Below are 19,131 nucleotides of genomic sequence, written 5' to 3' on the forward strand. Positions count from 1 at the left end.
GTTTGGCTGTATGAATAATACATAAAACGGAAATAGACCTGGCACAGACCGTCATAAAACCTATCCTGTTGCTGCATGGCACCTACTAGAATTTGCTTGATCACATGACCTGATGCGATAGAGCAAGTTTTACTTCAGTAAAAAAAAAAAAAACATTATATGCAATACATTTACAGAAAACAAAAGTTCGTCTGGCAGTTCTGTTTTTCTTCATAGGGCTGCATCACTAAAAAGGTGAGCAGTAATACACTATAGTTCAAATATGAACATCCTGCCTGTAAGGCACAATATAACCATTGTAGCTATGGAAATCTTAAAAAACAAAAACACAAAAAAAATCTAAAAACACTGATAAATGATTCAATAGAACAAGGGAGAAAAAAAAGTGCCACTTTCATTGGCAAATGTGCAAAATGTACAAGAGAAAGGTATAGATAATGTGACATGTGCACTGCTCTTTACAGTTGATTAATTTGCTAATGAGTGTCCGAGAGAAGCAAAAATCAATAGCACGTTAATCTTCTGAGAGGCTTTGCTGCTTCTGTGCTGCCGACAGAGCCGAGCTACACTGCGGAGCAGGGGGAGGTTATCAGCGGCCCGTTTCTGCTCCCGTCTGTCGGTTCATCTTGCAGGGACGGTCTGACACAGCAGCTTTGCCATATTGTCACAGATGGAGATTGCTCTCAGGGGCTCCCATCACGAGAGGTCACTGGCACTTTCCCTTGTTTTTTTCCAGCCGAAGTTTCAGCTCAGATATTGTTGCGCGAGCAACTAAAAGATAAACAGATTATTAAGTTCAACATGAGAAAAAAGTAAAAATAACTATTTAGAAAAATATTAAATGTGTTTCAGATTTCACTGAGGTAGGAAAAAGCCTTAAAGTGAACCTACGCTGATTATCGGGCTCTGTAACGGCTTTCACCTTCACATCTTGTTTTGTGGTTGAAACGGAGGAGGGAAAAAATTTGCGAGGTGCAGGAGTTGGAGGCATGAGTGGAATTTTCTGGGTTTTCCCTTCTGGTTCTGTAGTGAAGACAGACACATACAAGGGGGGAATTAGCCATGCAGCGTCAAAGTGAATATTTTCCAATAGTTTCTTAAATTAGAAAGCGAGATAGAGATCGAGAGCGACTTACGTGGCAACGGATTGACTGAGGAATCTTCTGTCTCTTCTGCTTCCTCATTCCCTGTTTGAACACAGACATTGCTTAGAAACAGTAGCTGGAAAAAATGAAGTCACACCTGTTTACACTTGTGAAACATAACAAAAAACTCATGATGGATGAGCTGATTGATGGCACATGTGACAATGGTGATACTCACAGTTCTCATTCAAATACAAGCACTCTTCCACTGGCAATTCCTCTGGTTCAGGAGATGGTGTTTTTCTACAGACTGGAAAATAGAAGACATGATTTTGATTATTGGAGCACCTAATAAAAAATAAAGAAAGAAAATGACCAGATTTTAAACAACCAAACAAAAACAAAAAAAAAAAACAGGTACTATTTCAACCAGCAACCTTGGGAAACCACAAATATGCAGACAATAAACACGGCATATTATGTTCAGGTAAATAAAGGTTAACGTAATATGTTTTAGTCACAGGAGTCTGGAATGAATTCATTATAATTTCAAACGATTGTTTACTGTGACCTGTAAAAACACAACATTCATATCAGTCTAAGTTTAATGGTAATTAGCATTTAATTTCAAAGTCCAGAGCCAAAAGAAGAAACTAAAGTTAAATCACTAAGAGGAATCTCCCAACTGTTGAGGTCAAAGCACCAAAACAAAGAGGCTTACAAAGCAGAGTAAACAGACTGATGTATGAGTTTGTGTTAATGGAAAATACCTGGTTTGGGAGGCTTGGAAGGAAGGCTTGGTGGAGGACCTTTTTGCAAGGGCTGCTGAACACTCTTTTCTCCATTTTCATTATCAGAAGAAATATAAGCTGTTAAAAAAAGTCCATAGCTTATATTAGTCATGGCATAATTATTACAGAAGAACAAATAGAGAGACTATATCAGGTTCTGTACATACATAATTTCTTTTCATATGGTTCTTCAATAATGAGGGGAATCAAAACTCCGTCAGTTGATGTCACCAAATAGCTGATCACATCGTGCAGAGTGTCACAGGTGACCTGCACAGAGAGAATAATCAAATACACAAAGTTAACAAGGGTGTGTGTGTGTGTGTGTTGACTTGGTCATTTATGGACCTGCAACGATAAAATGTCTTGCAGGAACTGCAGTGAGCACTGCTGCTGAAATTCACTTTACAGACTGAGGTGTGTCGTGAGAGCGCAGAAGGAAATGCATGCAACTTTCAAGCACAAACCCAGCGTTGTACCCGCAAACTAATACAAAAAACCACACATACCAGGGCTGAGTCATGAAGACAGCAGCCAGATTAAGACAATCATCTGCTGCCATGACAATTTTATTCCCACCACAGCCTTTACTGTTAAATACCTTATTGTTTTCCAGGAGGTCATAACACTTTATCTCTATCGCCAATAAAACCATGAAAAAAAAAAGTTCTATCAAGGGCAGCAGTGTGTGTGTTGCACTGTTTGTCACTGCCATGTGGGTGTAAGCCACACACAGAAGATTTCATAAAGCACTAAAAAAGGCAAGACCTGCATAGAGAATAAAAGATTCCACTTAAGTTACTCAGTTGCTCCTTTCTTTGAGGCACACATGTACAACTGAACCCAGAATTGGGCTTTAGTGTTAATACTCACTTTAGGCTCCACATCGATGATGAAGCCGCCGTCGTGTTTTCGGATCACACGGTAGTGTTTGACTAAAGGGCTGCAAGAAAAAAAATGAATAAACTTTAAACCTGAATAAAATACCAGCATAGTTATTGCTATCAGCGATGTTGGGACACTGTGCCAAGCGTAACGTAAAAACAGAATAAATAAATCCATATTTCATTCATAATAGAACATATAAAAGATGAAATGTTAATAATATTTTTCCTAATACGTTGTCTGAGTTCTACTGTGAATAAACAATATGATGGGTTTATGAGATTTTCAAATCACTCCATTCTGTTTCAATTAGCATTTTACGCAACATCACAACTTTTTTGGAATTAAGTTTGTATATTATTTGTGTTATGTATGAATGAGTGAGCACATGTTTATATCTGTGTCCGATGTGTGTGCGTACCTGTCCAAGTCCTGCCTGGTGCTGACAGCGAAGGAGCTCCCATCGCTTCCAGGTCTCAGCAGCAGGTTTCCTCTTTTGACTTCTCTGTCAAGAAGCAGCTCGGCCTCCAGGCGGGAGACATTGTGGTAACAGCTATAGGAATGACACAAATGTGTCACTCATCAGCAGCAGAGCTCGGTATATAATTAAATTCTAATGGAATGCATATGCAAAGAATGTTTCTGGCATTAGAGTCAATCTTGACTTCTTTCCAAAGAAAACAAAATTCCAACATGTCTGGCTTTTTTTTTTTCCGAGAATGAAAATGCAGATAATTCAGTTAAATACCAGTTAATGCATTTACAGTTATAGCAACACCTCTTCGCCATAAACATAGTCAGCAATAGTGCAAAAGTCACAAGTGTCTTTGATACTGACGCTGGCATGTCTGCTTGTAGGGTGACATAAGAAGGGCAGCTGGTCTCAGCAGATGGAGGGCTGTTCTGTTTTCTCTCAGTTTCCTTTTGTACTGCCTCTTTCAGCATGTGGATCTGACCTGGCAGCAGATTCAGAGAGGTGGGCACAGCCAGCTGCAGGAATACATAATAATAATTTTAAATACTCTGCGTTACATCAACATCTTGTTATTTTTCTATAAAGTGAGATAAAGGTTTGTACCACAGACCTCAGCCACAGCTTGGATATAGCCCTTCCAAAACTCACGAACTTCTGCATTTGGGACCTAAAGAAGTGACAGAGGAGGGGGAAAAGGTCAAAAACAGAGCATCCTCCTTTGATAGAAATCAGACCAGTTGCATGTATTCCACATATTCCCTTACAGTGAATTTGATATTTCCGCCTTTCAGTCGGAGATTGAATCTGGCTGCATCCAAGTTACGGTCCTGTCTGGTCTCATCTGTTACTGAGATAAATCCACTGAGATCCAGTTTCTCTATGTACTGATAAAACACACACAGTCAAAGAGGGTTAATCAAGAAAAGTTTGGGGTTTTTTGTTTGTTGTTTTTTTAAAAAGAATGATTCAAATTTGTGAATTTCATTAAGTCAACTTACATCGCAGTCCTTTTTGTCATTGAAGAAAAAAAGGGTGTTTCCACAAAGGGCGGTCCACAGTTTCTGAGATGTCTGCACACAAAAGAAAAACAGCTCAAGAAAAGTGACGAATCCAGACACGTGGATAGATATTTTAAAAATAAAATCATCCATTTTCTTTTATCCATTTCATTTATTTCCTTCCAAGTAAAGAAGAAATCAAAGGAAAGTTACACAACAAGGGAAAAAACAACAACATCAACAAAAACCAGGCTGATGACATTTCTGGGAAAGACCTGATGAGTCAACTGATTCCTTTACCACAAAGGAAACCGAGAAACCTCAACAGATACAGGTGTATGATATTAATAACTCTGCTATACATGCTTGTTTGGATTCCTTTGGACCTGAGGGGAATCATGACGCTGCATCACTGAAATAATTAAATGTGTTGGTGTGTAAAGTGTGTCAAATCCCGGTATTTGTACGAACAAAGTTAGGATTGTTTTCCATTAGTTTTTATTTTGCTTGTTTGTTTGGTTTTTACATTTTTGTTTTCATTTCAGCTTGATTTTATCAGTTTTAGTGTTAACTCTGCATTTGTCTGTTATGCAGGGTTTTACTATTGTGTGGCTGTCACACTGTAGGAAGTTCAAAATAGAGCAATGCACAATGCAAAGATTTTGTATGAAGTCACGCAGACGTCAGTTTCAGTCAGCGGGTACACCAATGCCTCCCCAGACTTGTTTTGCCTAGACTGAGAAAACCAGAGACATTTCATGTATAATTTCATCTTATTTTGGTCTACAGACAAAGCAAAGACCCGAATGAAGCTCTCTTTTTCCATTTTCCAACACTGTGACCTGCTGGAAAATATTAAGGCTGATGGCAAAATCTCTAAGGCATTCGATGCCAAGCTCAAACAAATTGTGTTGAATTTATAAAGTGAGATAAAGGCTTGCCCTTCAGTCTCATGTGCACAGTCTTATCAGTAACGCCTTGTAAGAACAGCCCTCAGGATTTATGATCTCTAAAGCTTGATGTTCTAGTTTATAGCTTGTGTTAGTTCCTGGTTTTCTCAAATGATTACAACAAAAGCAGTAAAGAAGTCAAACCAGTCTGACAGGCAGAAAAAAAATGTGAAAATGACGAGGAGCTTCTCTACCACAGTAAACAACTTTTTTACCTGGTTTTTTCTATCTAGATCTTTTACCTACATCTGTTTTAAAGGGTAACTGAGCAGTAACCATGCCAATGCAGTGCTGTTTTATCATTTTAAGCATAACGTTGTAAAGACTAAGTACAAATATTACATTGGAATACAGTTTATATAAAGCACGGGCTTGTGCAGGAAAAAAATTAAATATTGCCCAAAAAAGCATAGAAGTCCTCTTTGAAGTCACTAAATGACCCTGACATTAAAATGAATAAGTAAATAAAAATATTTAACAGTTGGCAGTTGTTAGGAACATTAATGGCATGTTATGCACATGGTTGGCAGGTCAGTCATTCATGTTCCTCTGTTGTTACCGCACACACACACACACAACAAACAGAAAACATATTTCAGACTAATTGATTGCTTTACAATAAGGAAACGAATTTGACAACATTTCAAGCAAAAGTGGTCACGTTTTTGCACTTTTCAGTTGTAAGGATTTGCGCTTTTTCTCTCTCTTATATATAAGAGCAAATTCTTTTGGACAGTAACAATCAATAGAAAGACTTTGCTTCATCAGGTCTTGATCATTTATGAGAAATTCATGGACATGTAAACTCAAAAACTGACTAAACTATTTGAAAGTTAAAAACCTGAAGCCTCGATGGAAAATAATGACATGTTTGCTGTAAGCGTGAGTATACAACGGTCAAATATCTGAACAAACAACCAAGAAAAAATCTTATTTACCTCATCATTGAATGATCTCTTCTCCATGTATCCTTCATAGTAACAGTTTGGCAGCTGGTCCCTCGGTCGCCTTGTTCGCTTTGCCATCACAGCAAGTGTCGTTGTTCAGAATAAGTCAGATTATACTGTGAATACAAACTCAATTCTCCTACAGATGTATGAAAAGTGCCCCAGCTGCCTGACTATAAAACAACTCAGTCCTTGGGCCACGCCCTCGACCATTGATTGGTCAAAGAGCGAAGTGGGTGGGTGTGTCTTGAGGACGGAAACTACCTTTTCTTGCAACTTGGAACAAATTCCAGCGCCTGGTTTTTACACCTTAATGAACTTCAAAGGAACTAAAGCACAATGCTCATAAGAGCGTGTATGTTCTTCAGTCATTATTTACAGTAAATAATTCACAGGTCATTAAATGGAAACAACGCAAACCATAAAGCTGTTGAGCTGGAGCATTAGCTTTTTAAACCTGCCATCATCAATGGCCACTAGTAACTAGTACATGTGTTTACCACTTCATTTTAAAAAAATTTTTTTACATTTTCATTAACTTTGAATAGTCAGCTACTCATTCACAAGTCTGCTCCAGAACCATTTCACCTGTTTACCTGTTTCTCAGGTATACAGATTCCAGATTTCTGTCCAGAGACCTGCTTTTAGAAAATCTCTGACCTGAATTCATAGCTTATTTCAAACCTCTGAATAGTTTGTTTGTAGATTATTCACTGCTTTGAAGCACAGTTGTTTTAGAATTTCTTATCGTGACTATTTTTATTTGGTTTTAAATGGGCTCAGTCCAGAGTGTGTTTGCTAATTTCAATTTAGTCTTCATTGCTTGAGGATTAGGCCTTTTTAAATGGTTATAATATGAAGGTTAGTCATCTGGGGCACTCTGATTAAACATTTGCACCAAAACTTGCTTGGCAGGTTGTGTTGACATAATCTGACGAAACAGACAAAGACTAAAACCAAACTTATTTTTCTTACTCTATATTTTTATTTTAGTTTAGATTTCTAAGTACACTATGTGTTTTCCGCTTGTTTTCTGTTTAGTTGGCCTTAGCTTAGGTTTAGTATTAGTAGTAATAGTAATCTTTGTTTTGCACGTGCTGCAGGTCCCATAGCTCCACACAGTATGGAACTATGAGGAAACAATATACTCCATATAAAGATTTTTGATTCATCTTGAATTATTTTAAAGTTTATAACTTGGGCATGCTTAAAATTACTTATAGTTTGCAGGGTCTTTACAACATAATTCAAATTCAGTTCAAATGTTTGTGATTTGGCGCTCCTTTCCTATAAAATACACAGAAGTTAGGCTACTCTATAATACAGCCTGCACCTTTAAAAAAAAAGTATAGTGTACTAACGCTGTATGATGGGAAATGGTGTTTGTTTATAACCAAGAAATTGCACATTGCTTAAATTTGCGTGGGCTCTCTCCAGGTATTCCAGCTTCCTCCGACAAGACAAAGGCATGGGCGTCAGGTTAACTGGTGAATCTAAATTGCCCAAATGTAAATGAAGTGCGAATATTTTGACTGTCTGTCTCTCTTTAGCCCTCGTTAGCCCTGCCTACTGGCGACCGGTTCAGGGTGCACCACTACCAAGGTACAGGCAGTGAAACAATGGCGGGATACGTCAAGGTGTGATCTTGACGTATCACGCCTAATCTTTCGGTTAATCAGGAGCCATAACTTGATATCATCACGGTTTTTAGTAAAAAATAGCACAGGCTTCTTTCAGATAGCATGAAACAGGTCCTGAGATTAACCATCAACTTGTACTTTATTCTCAATCTTGTCAAAGTTTTTTGGTAATCTGATTCCATGAGAATGTTGCTGAGCTCAGTGTTGCATGAAAGATCACGTAGTAATAATCGTGTATTTTTTTTCTGTTGCTACAAAATGAACTGAGGACACGAAGTCACATTTTCAGATGTCAGCGCCACCAACAAAAACATGTTTTTGTCGATTTTAGGGCTGTTCCTCGTGTTGAAATAACTGTGCAAACACACAACACAAAGCAATGGAGGAAAAAAATAAGATTAAATAGCAGTTCCCGAATTTACGTTAAGGTTGGGCCTTGACGTTACCTTAGCAGTGTTTACTCTGTGAATGTGTGATCTTTGATCTTTACAAAGTAACTCACTCTTAGCCATTATAGTTTAACATCAACAATCCAGCCTAAGGTTCATTTACGCAGGGCTCAGACCTATACACTGTAAAAAAAAAAAATGTCCGTGAACATTACAGTGAAAAACAAAATTCAACATTACTGTTAAAAATAGTACAGAGTTACTGTAAATCAAGAAACATTAAGCTATGTAAAATTAATTGTTACTGTTAATATATGTTTTTAGGTGAAAATATATTATTGATTTGTAAAAAGAAAAAAAGAAAATTTTTGCTCTACTTTTAACGCTACATATAAAGCCAGCCTCCATTGTGAAATCTGAAATCATAAGCTCTCAATTTCTACAGAAACAATATGTTAAATATTATTTCTTTTAGTCCTTTTCAGAGAACAAAAAGCAACTGTTTCCGTTTAAATATGGGTTCACCACCAACAATCTAACTTTTAGGCTTTGAACAGAGAGCAACAGCGAAATATGTCGCTGTGCCATCTTGATTCAGGCGAACGAGTGAAGCACGCGGATAAGATCCACGGCACTCAAGTCCCGAGGTCTGCCTCGACCTGACGCATAGTTACGTTTCTTTGAAGGTGCGTCATGTTACCTCGAAGGTTACGGTGTAGTTTCCGGTTTCTTAGTGAAGACTATTATCCGCAATGATGCACAAATGTTTCCAAGTTTAAATCATCATTTGCAGCCCATCTGTCACGAAAGCACACTTTTCAGAGCGCAGTATTGGTGAAGTCATCTGTCCCAGTCTGTTGACGTAGGCGCTAAAGTGTGGGAGGCAGTTAGAAAGACAGACACAGATATTATAGTTATTACCTGAATATCCACCACCCAGTGGATCTGTGGGGTATATGTAAAAAAAAAACAAAAAAAAAAACATACATATATACTCTGAAATGTTTGTTTGTTTGTTTGTTTGTTTGTTTGTTTTTACCCAAATTTAGAATAATGGGTAACCTTTACAGGTTTGTGCCTTACATTTGGTAGAATCAGGACCATTTGAAGATGCACCTGGTCATTATTTTAGTTGTACAGGCTGAAGTGGTACAAACTCCAAAGGCTGAGATTTACAGTCTATTCCTGGTAGTGCAACAGGGGTTTCAAAGTCATAGAACTGCCAAATGGGATTGACTATCCCTTACTATAAAGCGAGTAAAACAATCATCATTGCGTATCTACCGCAGCACCGACCTGTCAAAATAACCACAATGAGAACAGATCATAAGCTCCGGGTGGAGTGCCCAGACAGTGATGTAACACAAGTGTCAAATATCATGCAGGACCAAAATGATGTAAATTGACATGTTGATCAAAGTAAGACATGAATAAACACAACTAATAGGAAATTGTTAAGGAAAAGATTCGGACACAGTTGGGGAATAACATACAGTGTAAGATGGGGATTGAATAAATCTGAAAATGTATTCAATTTATTTATTAAGATAAACAAAAGGTGGAGGTGTCATCAATAAAAAAGGGCCCCGAAGTCCCCCAAAGGTCTGCATTATTGTTTGTCTCTGCTGGCTCTTGACCTGCATGTGCTTACAGCGAACACCCCGGGAGCTTTTTTGGTTTCTTCTTGGTATTTGTTGAACTTGCAAGTTCAGTAAACCAGCTGGCATTGAACTCTGCTCTTCTTCTGTGATTTTTGTGTTTTGGTTTTTAACTAGTTGACAAAGCCTGAATCCACATCCTATCAACATGAATAAATTTTGCAAAGTCTTTAAAATTTGCAAATCCACAGCTCTCCACTTGAGTTCCTTTAGAAGTGAGTATTGTACTTTAGTTGTGTGTTTTTTTAAACCACATTTAGCATGAATCACTGTTTATAGTGGTTGATTATGAATTCTTGTGTTCACAAAGGTGTTTAGATGATGGACACAAAAGTTGAAACCAAAAAAAAAAAAAGAAGCAACAGCGAGTGCACCCAACAGTCCTCGCCCTCACTGCAAATCTCTCTGATTTCTGGTAAGTGGCTGCACAGTTTATTGTACATTCATTTGACAAGAGAAGGGTGTAGGGTTTTTTTTGTAGGTGTGCCATCTTAAGTTTATTAGTTTATGCATTTGTTGAAGTTAAGCACTACATAAATATCACCATTTCAAGAGCTGATGAGATTCAAATATCTTTCCAGTGTTGGCCACACAGGTTCCTTTCTTTAGCTGTTTTGGGCCTTTTCAAAAGTTTTGGATGGACTTGGATGATATAGATTTGTCAGATTAGTTGTAAGTAGAGAGTTGGTTCAGACCAAAGCATTGCTGTCCCCTGGTGTTGCTTTTTTGTCCTACACCAAAAGTTTTGGCAGTTACACAAACATGTTTCTATGATACAGTGAAGAACAATCACAAAGGCTTCATAAGTTTCAAAGATTTAATTTAACAAATACATATAAGTTTAGTTTTGGTAGTGCCAAAACATTTGGCCACTATTGTACTACAGCTTGATTGGCCTGACGTACACAGACTGTAACATGGGCAGCAGTTTATCACGTTTGTTCGGCCAATTTTTGTAATCGTTGGATCTTTAAAATAAATACACAACACGTTTTTTAATATACAAAACTGTTTAACCATTTCTCAGCACAGTGCAGCTGGAGAAATCAGTACTGCCAACTTTGTAAGAGTGTGGGATGGCTAGCACTCAGTTTCATCATCAGTATTATGTGTTTTTCCATTTTTCTTTTTCCTTGTTTGGATGGAAAACTAAAGCAACGCAAATAAAATACTTGTATGTGACTTCAAGGGACTCTCTGCAGTCCTGTGAAAAACTGAGCACATCCCATAATCAGTAACTTGCTAAATGTGGAATCACCTTTAGCAGCAATAACTTGTTTTCTGTGTGACTTTATCAGTCACTCAAATTATTTTGGAAGAATTCTGGCCCACTCTTATTCATTTGCATTGCACAGCTGTCCTAAGGCTTTTGAGACAGAACTTCAGTCAGGTTCAGGTCTGGACTTTGGACCATTACAACACCTTGATTGTTTTCTTATTGCATGAGCCAACATCTAGCTGTCAGACAAATGGCCTCCAAAATACTTTGGTATACAGAGGAGTACATGGTCGACTCATTTTCTGTAATGTGTCCAGTGGCTGCAAAACAAACCTAAACCATCACCCCTCTACCACCATGTTTGATAGTTATGGTATGAGGCGTTTTTCCTGATATGCTGTGTTTTGTTTTCATTGTGCATGGTGAAATATCTCCACTTTGCTCCAGAAGTCTAGTGGTTTGTTCAGGTGCAGATAAGCCGTGCTGGCAGTTATTTCTGGTAAGAGGAGGGTTTCTCCTTCCTTTCCAAAGAAGACATTCTTGCTGTTTTCTATTTGTACAATCATGAACTTGAACATGTAACTTAAGGGTGAATTTGCTGGCAGCTGTCTTGAATGTTTTCAACTTGTGAATGATCTCTCTGTACAATGAAGGACTTGTTGCATTTGATTACCGGCACCTGCCTGTTACTTACCCTCTTTATTCCTATGGAAGCGGTAAGGATGTACTTGGTTTTTCATTTTCATTTTCATATGTCTGTAAATTAAACGTCAGAAACCTCAAAAACTATGACATAATTTATAACCTTAAAAACACAAAATATTAAAAGTCGAATTATAATAAGAAGGTAAATTAATGTAAAGTATCCACAGGGAGACTTTTCCCAGTACTAACCGCATCGCCTCCTCTCTGTAGCGCAACTGCGTAGCGGGCAGTCACGTGACCGTGTCAGCGGCTCCGCTCCGTGCACATTGTCTCTCGTCATCTTGGCGCACCACCCTGGTTTGGGCAGGGAAACCTACCTACTCTCATCACCGCAATCTCAAAAAGGAGGGCGATAGTATCAAACGATGGGGAACAGGGACGATGAATATGACTTCTTGTTTAAAGGTAAGCGGAACCGCTGCCGCTTCTGGACGGGTTCAGCGTCAGTTAGCATGCTAGCTGCGGTACCGCCGGGTAGAAAATCAGCTGGTGGTGGCTGCTAACTGTAGCTAACCCGAGATCCCCCCCCCCCCTTTTTTTTTTTTTTTTACATTTTATTTTATTATTATTATTATTTTATTTTACAATTGAAGCGTCGCTTCCTCTAATTAAACCCATATTTACCGTTACTTTAGGTGCGGTGCTGTTTCTTTTGTACCGAGGTTTACAGCTAGCAGTTTGGGCTTTTCTAGAAAGTAGGGCGTGTGGCGCTGCAAGCTAGTGGCTAGTCAGACGGATGGTGCCATTACTTCTGCATTAATTAAACTTTACTGGCATGAAAGATAAGTTTTCCTTTGTGGTGGCCACACGTAGACGTCTGCTATTTAAGCAGGGGCTCCAGCAATGGTCTGCTTTCTTTAGACTGCCTCCTAAAGTCAGATGAAATGATTAAGAAAACAGGATTCCTCTTTGTGCCTACCCCCCCCAAAAAAAAACAAAAAAACAAAACAAAACTGGAGCCTGAGGGAGGAAACTCGCTCCCAGTGAAAGCAAAGAGGAGGAAACTCCAGTAGAGCCTTGTTTTGCTCCCAGGTATTTTCCAAACATCAAAAGCCAGCATATTTTCATACCAAACAAATACCAAGCCCTGATCATATGATCCATTTACTCCTAGGATTACAGTTATGTTGATTAGGTTTCATTGTCAGAATGGGACCACAATAGGTGGCATCCTTATTTCCTCCCTTGTGATATTAACCTGAGATGAAACACTATGAATGGCCAAGTAGCTATCTCTTAAAAATATCAAATCAAAGTAAGGCGGTCTAGAGAAGCCGTTGGATACTGATTGTAAGATACTGATGATTTGTTACGACACAGCAATAAGAGGACTTGAGAAACTGATGAGTCAGATTTCCCATAGAGCAGGATATTGGCAACTTCTTCCAGCCTCATTCCCAAAAGAGCAAAGTCTGATAGCTAGAGAGAGATAGAAAGCAACAGTTCAGCACTTTCAGCATGGCTGTAAATTCTGTAGTAAAATCTGTAATGCTGCAGCTAAAAATGAGTCTGTTTAAATTAAGTGTAAAAACAAAGTAGAAATCCAGTCACTGGTCACAGACTCGCCTATGGGACACTATAAAAAGTACAAGTTCCTTGTGTGCTTTTCATTTAAAGTCTAAATATAATTTTTGTATTGTTTCTAGTTGTACTAATCGGAGACTCTGGAGTAGGGAAAAGTAACCTGCTGTCCCGTTTCACAAGAAATGAGTTCAACCTGGAGAGCAAGAGCACCATCGGGGTGGAGTTCGCCACCCGAAGCATTCAGGTGGACGGCAAAACGATAAAGGCTCAGATCTGGGACACAGCTGGGCAGGAGCGCTACAGAGCCATCACCTCAGCGTGAGTATTTTCAGTTTGTCTGAACTAGCTTACACGATCATGCTGTATTGACAGTATTTTAATCGTTCCGTTTATGCTGGTTCACTTAGGTATTATCGCGGTGCAGTCGGAGCTCTCCTAGTCTACGATATCGCAAAGCACCTGACATATGAGAACGTTGAACGTTGGTTGAAGGAGCTGAGGGACCATGCTGATAACAACATTGTCATAATGCTGGTTGGAAACAAGAGCGACCTCCGACACCTCAGGGCCGTGCCCACTGATGAGGCCCGAGCATTCGCAGGTAAATCGCACTGAGACACAATTATGCCAAACAGTCTGCGCTCAGTGTGATTTTGTGCATATCTCAAGTGTCGAACGTCTCTTCTCGTATTAGAAAAGAACACACTCTCATTTATTGAGACGTCAGCATTGGACTCCACGAATGTAGAGGAGGCATTCAAGAACATTTTAACAGGTAGGAATGCACACAGAATTTTTATTTTGAAATCTGATAAAAGTCATCTACCAAAATCATAATACTGGTAGTGACCAGTTCATGTAATTTCATCAAATGTTTCAGTATAGATTTTGTCACTGTGAAATGATTTTTGATGTCCCCAAAGTCCGTTATTAGTTGAATATGTTGATGATAAACAAGAATGGGTAACTACATTAACTATTGTTAAAATAAGTCATGTTGTGCTCAATATTTTGACCGCGATTTTTAAGGTTAGTAAGAACAACTTGAATGTTCCAGTCATTGTATGTGCAGTATTATACATGTTAACATCTGTATGATGACATGTAGATGCACTTTATATTATAGCTTCCCAGTGTGCTTTTTTTCTGAAAAATTGATTATTTGACTGCTGTAAATGCAGTGAATTAATGTTAATGTTAAGCCACTAACACTGACCTATGAATCATTGAAGCATAAAAAAGCCACCCAACTCAAGCCAATGGTAGTGTTTTGCATCAACAAGGTGATTCTCAATGAGCTTTATCTGAAAACTTGGCGTAGCTTAGCACGCTGTGCAGCATATCCTTAAAACAACAGGGGAAACTGGACAAATGAAGGACAAAATAAGAAGTTGCACATCTATCAGTATCTTAAAGTCATGGCTATCAAGAAGCCAGTCGGAAGGGGGAATAAATAGAGAGAAAAGGCTGGTGTTTGCCAAGTTACACAAGAATGGGACTGAAAAATAATGCCAACAGGCCTGATGGAGTGATTAATCCAAATTTGAAAATTTTTGGTTTATATTGCCATCATTTTGTCTGGAGGAACTCGGGAGAGAGGTACAACAGTGAGTGTCTACAACCATCTATAAAACATGGTGGACGCTCTGTCATGGTTTGGAGCTGCATTTCAGCTAGTGGTGTTGGAGATCTTGTTAAAATTAATGAATACAGAAAAGAACGGTTAGATTTTGAATGAGCCAAATCTGAGCAACGGCTTCATTTGTCAGTGATCCCAAACACACTGTCAATCCAGTAAAGGCATACCTGAGAAGAAAAACGCATAACAGAACACTGTAAGGCAAGGACTGGCCTCCTGAGAGCCCAGACTTCAACATTATTGAAGGAGTGTGGGATCATCTTGTCAGGGAATGGAAAAAAAGACATCCATTATCTAAAGAAAAGCTTTTAATGTTCTCCAGGAAGCCTGGAGAACTATTCCTGAAGACTGTGCTGTCAGTTTCCTTGTAAAATGTAAAGAAATGATGGCGAATCAAGACTTTTTTCTGACAGTAATGTATGTTAGTTGCATGCCAAATAGAAGCAGGAAAAGCATTTATATAACTACTGTACACACTTTAACATGTATTAATTCTGGGGATTTAGGCATGGGTTGTAATTAATGTTTACTTAAATTTGGTACATTTTAAATGCACTCATATTTAGATTAGTTTGATCAGTAAGTGTAACTTACATGCTACTGTTAAATATTTATTTATTTAATAACACATTTAGCGTTCTTTACACCCCCTGGTTAAAAATAGAGGACTGAGAGAGAAACAAACCCCACCTCAGGGTGACAAACTAGTGTATTCCTTGGGCTGATCCCTGGATAAATGGGAGGGTTACATCAGGAAGGGCATCTGGCATAAAAATCTGTGCCAGATCAAAACATGTGGCGACTCCTCTGGGAAATGCACGAGCAGCTGATAGTACCTTTTTATATTTAATCTGCACAGCCAGTTAAATAAATAAGAACATTAAAATTTAAATGATGAACATTGCAAAAGTGTAATTTTTTTCCCTCTATATTTCTCAAATTTGTCTGCAGAAATCTATCGCATCGTGTCACAGAAGCAGATAGCAGACAGATCTGCACACGACGAGTCTCCAGGCAACAATGTCGTAGATATAAGTGTCCCGCCAACCACTGACGGGCAGAAGGGCAACAAACTCCAGTGCTGCCAGAGCCTGTGACGCTCTGTCCAATGACACTCATCCTCTCCTCCACATTCACCTCCACATCACATCACCTGTGCACTTTTTCCCCCCGTAGCTCTGCTCACGGCCAACTCCCTCACCACTTTAGCCTCTTTTCTTTTTTAAAATCTTTTTTTAAACCTTTACTTTTGTTTTATAAAGTACTTTTGAAGTCACTTGTGCTCTTCTTTTCTGCCATGAAAGAAACATTTCAGAAGCCTTTATGTCACTCAGTCAGTCTGCGTGAAGGTTCCTGTTATCCAGGAGCAAGGCAGTCTTTGCTGTCTTACTGAAGCCTGTGAAGTTGTTTGAACTGAAACACTGTCCTCTAAAGGGATGCTGTGAGATACATTTCAATGGTTACCACTAGATGGTGCTGTGTAAATAAACTACAGACAGTTACTCCAACCAGGTGAAGCAGTATTGTGCTATTTGACAGTGTGGCTCTTACATCCTTCTTACATCATGCCAAAAAATATCCTCATTATGTATTTATTGAAGAAGATTTGGCTGAAGTCATCATTGTTTTACTTTCAGTTTAAGAACTGTGTAAATTTACAATAAAATCCTTGACTGAAGCAGTTTGTTAAATGGATATTTAACATACTCTGACTTGTTTGGTTTTCATTTGTTTGTGTTTTTTGTTTTTGTTTTTTCTCATCAGAAATGTACTGAACTGCGTGGACAATTTTAAACTATTCCACACAAAAACATAAACTGAAATATTGTCATTTTAATTCTAGCTCTGAAGTCACTTAGATAACTATTTTACATGTGTAAGTGTAAGGTAGGTGAAAAACATTAAAATGTAAAATGGACTGGTATTTACAGTGCTTTTCCTCTCTGACTTCTTTACTTCATGCTTTTAATCACTTTTTAGCTGGCTCACTCTGTCGTCTTTCCAGTAATTGGGATCTCAGTATCTGACCAAAGTAGCCTAATAAGCAGATGACCCGCTCAACCTCCTGAGCCATAACTGCTTACATGTTGATGTCTCATTCTAAACTCTACTAATGTAAATATTTAAAACTTTGAATTACGCCTTTTTGAAGTTAGAAAACTGGGTTTTTGAATCTGAAAATACAGCTGCTAGTACAGAAATTTAAGTCGAATCGAATCTTTGATCATAAATTTGATTACTATGTTTTATTCTTGGACCCTGATAGAGTACAATTCAGTTTATATTGCCAAATAGCATCAGCAGGGTGCTTTATATTATAAGGCCCTACAATCAGACAACCCCCTCTTTGAGCAAGCACTTAGCGACAGTGGGAAGGAAAAACTCCACTTTAACAGGAAGACACATTCAGTAGAGCTAAGCTCAGTAAGGGGAGGTCATCCACCACAACTGTTTGGGGTTGAGGGCAACAAAATAAAAGACACATTGTGGAAGAGAGCAAGAGTTAATGATTAAATGTGGAGTGGTGTCTAAAGATATAGTGAAAAGGTGAGTGAAGAAGAAGCACTCAGTGTGAAACCCCCTAGCAGCCTAGCATAGTTACGGGGGGGTTCAGGGTCACCTGAACTAGTCATCTTTAGTATGAGCATCCACCAGTGTAACACTGCAAATACACTTACTGGGCACTGGGTAGGAACCTTTACCTTCAAAACTGCTTTCATTCTTCCTGCCATAGATTCAACAAGTTAATGCAGTTCTTCCTCAGAGATTTGTGGCCATACATCCATATCTCCTGTTCCACCACATCCTAAAGGTGCTCTACTGGATTGAGATGTGGTGACTATATAGCCCATTCGAGTGTAGTGAACGTATTGTTTGAGATGATCTAAGGTGTTGGACGCAGGCATTAGAAGACTGGTATGCCGGTGATAAGCATGAAGATCGTCAGCGGTGGGTTGTTGTAGGAAAATCTTCACCACCACCAGTCATCTGATCTGTCAGCACAAGGCAGGATGAATCCATGCTTTCATGCTGTTTGTGCCAAATTTTCACCCTGCCACTCATGTGTCACAGCAGAAGTGGAGCCTTATCGGACCAGGCAACGTTTTTCTAATCTTCTATTGTCCCATTTTGGTGAGCCCATGTGAATTGTAGCCTCAGTTTCCTGTTTTCAGTTGCCAGGCGAGGCGTGCCACCTGGTGTGGTCTTCTGCTGATGTAGCCCAGCTTCAAGGTTCCCGTGCCTTCCGCTATCCTCTTCTGCATACCTCGGTTGTAGGGAGTGTTTGAGTTACAGTTTCCTTCCTATCAGCTCAGAGCAGTCTGGTCATTCTCCTCTGACCTCTGGCATTAACAAAACATTTTCACCCAGAGAACTGCTGCTCACTGGATATTTTCTCATTTTCATGCCATTCTTTCTTTGGGAAAAACCCCAGTACATCAGCACTCAGACCAGCCTGTCTGGCGCCAACAACTACATCATACTCAGAGTCACCTAAATCTAATTTCTTCCACGTTTTGATTTTCAGTTTGAACGTCAGCAGTTATCACCATGTCTAAATGTATAACGTTTATGACATGTGACTGACAGCTCAAGATTTGTACCTAATGAAGAGGCCAGAGAGCGTATATGACAGGATATAAAGAAGTCCCCTTTTAAATGCAGATAAACACAAATATTTTAAAAATACATTGCAATTTTTTACCTGAGTATATCCTTTGTAGCTCTTTTGTATCTGGTCACCATCTAGATCATTTTTCTTGGAGCAGCACACCAAGATTTACATCTCTAGAATGCAACTGCTGTCACTGAGAGCAAGACAGGCAAGTAGGAAAGCAGAAGAAACAGCTTTAACATTGCTTTGACTCCTAATAATAACCTGTGAAAAACATTTTTCCTTCCTGGAGAGCAGACCCTCTTCACAAAAACCGCATATTTTGAACTTGTGTTACTCTAAGCTGCTTATGCCGCATGCAGCGGACAGGAAGCAGATACTGAGTGAGTCTCCACGGATACCATAGAAGGACTTGACATTAGCGGTTTGTTTTTTTTTCCATTAGGATTAGCAAGCTCACTGAGCTGAGTTTCAAAACAGACTTAATGACATGTCATCGTCACTGCACTAGGAGAAGGACTTGTAAACATCCATTATAACTACACTATATAACATATATGACAATTCCTTACCAACACTACACAAGTGCAGACAAACTATCACTGACAAATTC

General features: G+C 38.9%; 2 protein-coding genes across 2 annotated transcripts; one reads left to right on the forward strand and one right to left on the reverse strand.

The window, feature by feature from the left end:
* Positions 1 to 13: 13 nt before the first annotated feature.
* LOC146362051 (signal-transducing adaptor protein 1-like) lies at positions 14 to 9,015 on the reverse strand. Its single transcript, XM_084920530.1, has 13 exons — positions 6,123 to 9,015; positions 4,235 to 4,306; positions 4,001 to 4,120; positions 3,847 to 3,903; positions 3,600 to 3,751; positions 3,183 to 3,314; positions 2,750 to 2,819; positions 2,044 to 2,146; positions 1,856 to 1,954; positions 1,324 to 1,395; positions 1,137 to 1,187; positions 892 to 1,023; positions 14 to 771 (listed from the first exon to the last, which is right to left on the reverse strand). The coding sequence occupies exons 1-13, from the start codon at positions 6,207 to 6,209 to the stop codon at positions 707 to 709; spliced, it is 1,212 nt and encodes a 403-aa protein (XP_084776656.1). The 5' UTR covers positions 6,210 to 9,015; the 3' UTR covers positions 14 to 706.
* Positions 9,016 to 11,967: 2,952 nt separating this feature from the next.
* Positions 11,968 to 16,829, forward strand: LOC146362052 (ras-related protein Rab-11B). Its single transcript, XM_084921511.1, has 5 exons — positions 11,968 to 12,147; positions 13,389 to 13,584; positions 13,674 to 13,867; positions 13,961 to 14,041; positions 15,857 to 16,829. The coding sequence occupies exons 1-5, from the start codon at positions 12,108 to 12,110 to the stop codon at positions 16,000 to 16,002; spliced, it is 657 nt and encodes a 218-aa protein (XP_084777637.1). The 5' UTR covers positions 11,968 to 12,107; the 3' UTR covers positions 16,003 to 16,829.
* The last annotated feature ends 2,302 nt before the right edge of the window (positions 16,830 to 19,131 follow it).

Source organism: Perissodus microlepis, chromosome 23 (assembly GCF_051167445.1).
Source record: "Perissodus microlepis isolate ML-2025 ecotype Zambia chromosome 23, ASM5116744v1, whole genome shotgun sequence".
Classification (NCBI taxonomy): Eukaryota; Metazoa; Chordata; class Actinopteri; order Cichliformes; family Cichlidae; genus Perissodus; species Perissodus microlepis.

Excerpts from the sequence above, each read along its gene's own strand:
- LOC146362051 (XM_084920530.1), bottom strand. The coding sequence starts at position 6,209 with ATGGCAAAGCGAACAAGGCGACCGAGGGACCAGCTGCCAAACTGTTAC. Across the intron at positions 2,820-3,182 it reads ACCAGGCAGGACTTGGACAG|CCCTTTAGTCAAACACTACC; the intron begins GTACGCACACAC and ends TTTTTCTTGCAG. Across the intron at positions 1,024-1,136 it reads CTCAGTCAATCCGTTGCCAC|AACCAGAAGGGAAAACCCAG; the intron begins GTAAGTCGCTCT and ends TCTTCACTACAG.
- LOC146362052 (XM_084921511.1), top strand. The coding sequence starts at position 12,108 with ATGGGGAACAGGGACGATGAATATGACTTCTTGTTTAAAG. Across the intron at positions 13,868-13,960 it reads TGAGGCCCGAGCATTCGCAG|AAAAGAACACACTCTCATTT; the intron begins GTAAATCGCACT and ends TTCTCGTATTAG. Across the intron at positions 14,042-15,856 it reads ATTCAAGAACATTTTAACAG|AAATCTATCGCATCGTGTCA; the intron begins GTAGGAATGCAC and ends ATTTGTCTGCAG.